General features: G+C 33.2%; 1 protein-coding gene across 6 annotated transcripts; it reads right to left on the bottom strand.

Moving 5' to 3' along the window:
* Positions 1-201: 201 nt before the first annotated feature.
* On the bottom strand, positions 202-3,440 carry LOC115700728 (phenylacetaldehyde reductase). 6 transcript variants are annotated; one of them, XM_061101976.1, is made up of 7 exons: positions 3,333-3,440; positions 2,414-2,571; positions 2,125-2,300; positions 1,841-2,032; positions 882-1,044; positions 591-777; positions 202-493 (listed from the first exon to the last, which is right to left on the bottom strand). In XM_061101976.1, the coding sequence occupies exons 2-7, from the start codon at positions 2,529-2,531 to the stop codon at positions 349-351; spliced, it is 981 nt and encodes a 326-aa protein (XP_060957959.1). In that variant the 5' UTR covers positions 2,532-2,571; positions 3,333-3,440; the 3' UTR covers positions 202-348. The 6 variants fall into 6 exon arrangements, with proteins under 6 accessions (XP_060957959.1, XP_060957958.1, XP_060957961.1 ...); XM_061101975.1 differs by having other exon boundaries at positions 3,401-3,439; XM_061101978.1 differs by having other exon boundaries at positions 3,397-3,412.

The raw sequence follows: 3,440 nt of genomic DNA, 5'->3' as shown, positions 1-3,440 counted from the left end.
GAAAATTATTTATAGTCAGTCAAGAGAACTAAAATCTAGAAAAGCTTGAACTAACTCTCACCAACTGAAATAACAGAAAACCAAAAATAACAGAATTTTAACAGCTAGTAACAACTAACTAGGACTAGTCAAGTGTATCCTCAACATGCATGATATTGTGTATAAGACTGTTTTGCTGTTCTTGAAACTGTGACGTAATACTGGTAGAAAGAAGAAGAATGATGTTGAAAAAACTTGATTCATCAAACACAAAATCTTTAATTTTTAATTGACTCATTTGAAATCGAACATAACTGATGGCTTTAAAAACCAATACAATTATCAAGAGTAACTTTGAATGGCCTTATATTAGAAGTTAAAATGACCCTTTTCCTTGACGCTTTCAATAGTGTCCCTCAGACTCACTTCCAAGGGAGTGAAACTAATGCCCAAACTTTTCGCCTTCAAATCTGATACTTGGAATTTTGGCTTCAGAGGCTCATTATGTTCATATCTGTAAACAATGCAAACACATATTAATTCCTTTGTATCTTGCTGAGCTCCAGTTATTTAGTTTATAATATGAAACAAAGTCAAGCATAATAACTTACTTGTCAGGAATGGTCAAAGAAGGGTAAATGTGCTGCAAAATCTTGAATGACTCTAAAATATGTGCAACAGGTCCAGACACACAATATCTTCCACTAGCTGAAGCAACTTCAAATGCTTGAATATGTGCATTAGTAATATCTCTAACATCAACAAATGGATAAACTTGATTGAGAACCTTTTCTGTTCCTGCACTCAAAGGAAAAACAAAATAGCATAGTAGCTTTCAAATTTATGATAAAACAATCATAAAGTAGCCAAACATGTTTAGGACAGTTATTAAATTAATGTACCATTTATTTGATTTAGAATATGCTCCATGGTTGCATTAACAGTCGGTTGTAAGAGAGGACCGATAACAAATCCTGGATGAATGGTGACTAAATCCATTTCATTTTCCTTGGCGAATTTCCAAGCAGCATCCTCAGCTAGTGTTTTCGAAAGTGGATACCAGCGCTGTTGAAATGCAAATTAGTGAAAACATCATATTTAAACTCACAAGCTCATATTGAAGAGATCATAAGTTAATTGAAGAAAATTCAGGTTGCCCTTTAGCTTAAATGAAGAGATTCTGTCAGAAGTATGGGGAGTAGACAAGAATAGTGTTAGAATTTGGGATAAGGTGAATGAGGTTCCATTCGCAAAACCAATTGACAATGAGACGAGTAGCACATTCATCTTATATATAACAATTTATTTCTACACATTAGCAATGTGAGACTAACTCTAATAAATAGAGAAATAGTAAAGGTAAGAAATAGAAAGTCCAAGGCAAAATCAGTAGTTATTAGTAAAAGGTGCATTGTTAGTATGTCCGATTCATTTCTCACACAGTAGCTTGACATAAAGAAAAATCACAACAGAAAAAAAAAAAGGAAAATCTGAAGATAGCAGGCTAGTATAAGAAAAAGTGGTGATTTTGGTGGCTCTAATTCAGTTAGTGACGTGTGAAAGAACCTATGTAATCTGTTGTAATCTAATTGACAAACATTGGTATTATAAACAAGCATACGAACTCCATTGTTATTAATAATTGTTTCAGATCTTTTGTTCTTATTGTCATGGAGAGGTAGGCATATATATATTTATCCAAACTAACCTAAAACTTGGTGTTTTCCTTTTCCTATTTCATTCTTTTATTGAATTCCTGGGCCATTTTAGTTTCTGTGATTACTAACTTGGCATAACAAGATAATATGAGAGGGATTAACACTACAACAGATCAACACATATATGTGAAAAAATCATATACCTTGTTTTTCTCACAGTGAGCAATATCAGAAAACCATGTCTCATCAATCACTACATCAGGGGTTAGAGGTATTCCTTTCTCAAAAACAGAGGAAATGGAAGAAGTTATAACAATTCTTTTTATAGATGGAACTTTAGCACATGACCTCAAAACGTTTAGTGTTCCCTGCACAGCTGGATCGATTAGTTGTACCTGAAATAAATTAAAGTAAACTCAATCCATGTTATTATTATTACCACCATTTCATTCTTAAAAGTAAATAAGAGCATGTCTCAAATCTCTACCTGTGGGTCAACGATCAAACTTGAATCAAGTACAGGAGAAGCTGTATGAAAAACCCCATCACATCCAGTGGTAGCAGAATCAAAGGACCCTTCTTCCATTAAATCTGCTTTGAACAAATGAAGTCTTTCTTTGGCTCCATCTAGTGCAACCAAGTGTTCTGTTTTCTCTTGATCACCTATAATAGAGTTCAATGAATGAGTAAATTTCATGTATAGAACAGTTGAAAAATTAAAATAAAAAAAAAACATTCTTTTAGTAATGAAAATCTTAGAAACTGAAATAACTAACATGGGTCACGAACTGTTGCATTAACAGAATATCCATGGTGTAGTAAGAGCTTAACAAGCCATGAGGCTATGTAGCCTGATGCCCCTGTTACACATACCACCTTCCCTATTCCACTCATTCTCTCTTTATTTCTTCCAAGTGTTCAAAGCCAATTAATTCTGATCATTTTGAAGTAGTTGTTTAGGAAAGATGTACATGAACTCATTTGACTATTTTATTAGCACGTTTGAAAGCCAATCAATTAAAAAACAAATACTTTAAAGTCAATGAAGTTGTGTTAGCATATATACAATGGCAATCTTTTATGTACAGTGATTGTTGGAATTTTTACCTTTTTATGCTAACACAACTTCAAAAATACAAAATTAATACAATAGTGCAAAATGTGGTATTTTTCAAATTCTGTTATTTTATGCGTCCATAAAATAATTGGTATTATTAAAAACTCACAAATCCAATTTACTATCTTCTACAAGACTCTTACTCCCTCTCCAATCCAAAAACAAAATTCTAGGGTTAGGGCTTCTTTAATTTTCTTTCTCTTCTCCTTCTTCAGATCACGGTAGGAATTAGGGTTCTAATGTGTTCTTGGGTTTTTTAAGTTTCTCTTCTTCTCTTCTAAATGGCAGCTAAGATTCTAAGGGTTAATGCAAACTTCTTCTTTTCTTGTTCTACCCGAAGCACTATCCCCATAAAATAACCAAAGCTTTCAGCTTGATACTCAAAAAACCAAACCCAGAAATTACTCACACCTCTCGCCCACAAAATATACACACAATATCAGAAATCAAATTAGGGTTATAGAAAACAAACAGTGCAAAACAACACCAAGGAGTTCACCCACCAATGGCTACGTCCTGTTACAACTTTGTCTCTATTTGTTTTCAAAAAGAGTTCTTTCTGGCTAATGACCGAATACCTATCTTTAAATAGACTATGTTCTGTGAAAATATTGATCTAGCAGAGCCATGAATAATAATTACCTACCCATTTTGGAGAGCCATTTTAGGTGTCATCATTTTTTCTA

This window comes from Cannabis sativa, chromosome 8, assembly GCF_029168945.1.
Source record: "Cannabis sativa cultivar Pink pepper isolate KNU-18-1 chromosome 8, ASM2916894v1, whole genome shotgun sequence".
NCBI lineage: Eukaryota > Viridiplantae > Streptophyta > Magnoliopsida > Rosales > Cannabaceae > Cannabis > Cannabis sativa.
This window is presented reverse-complemented; position numbering and strand designations above follow the sequence as displayed.

Excerpts from the sequence above, each read along its gene's own strand:
- LOC115700728 (XM_061101976.1), bottom strand. The coding sequence starts at position 2,531 with ATGAGTGGAATAGGGAAGGTGGTATGTGTAACAGGGGCATCAGGCTAC. Across the intron at positions 778-881 it reads TATTCTAAATCAAATAAATG|GAACAGAAAAGGTTCTCAAT; the intron begins GTACATTAATTT and ends CTTTGAGTGCAG. Across the intron at positions 494-590 it reads TCTTTGACCATTCCTGACAA|ATATGAACATAATGAGCCTC; the intron begins GTAAGTTATTAT and ends CATTGTTTACAG.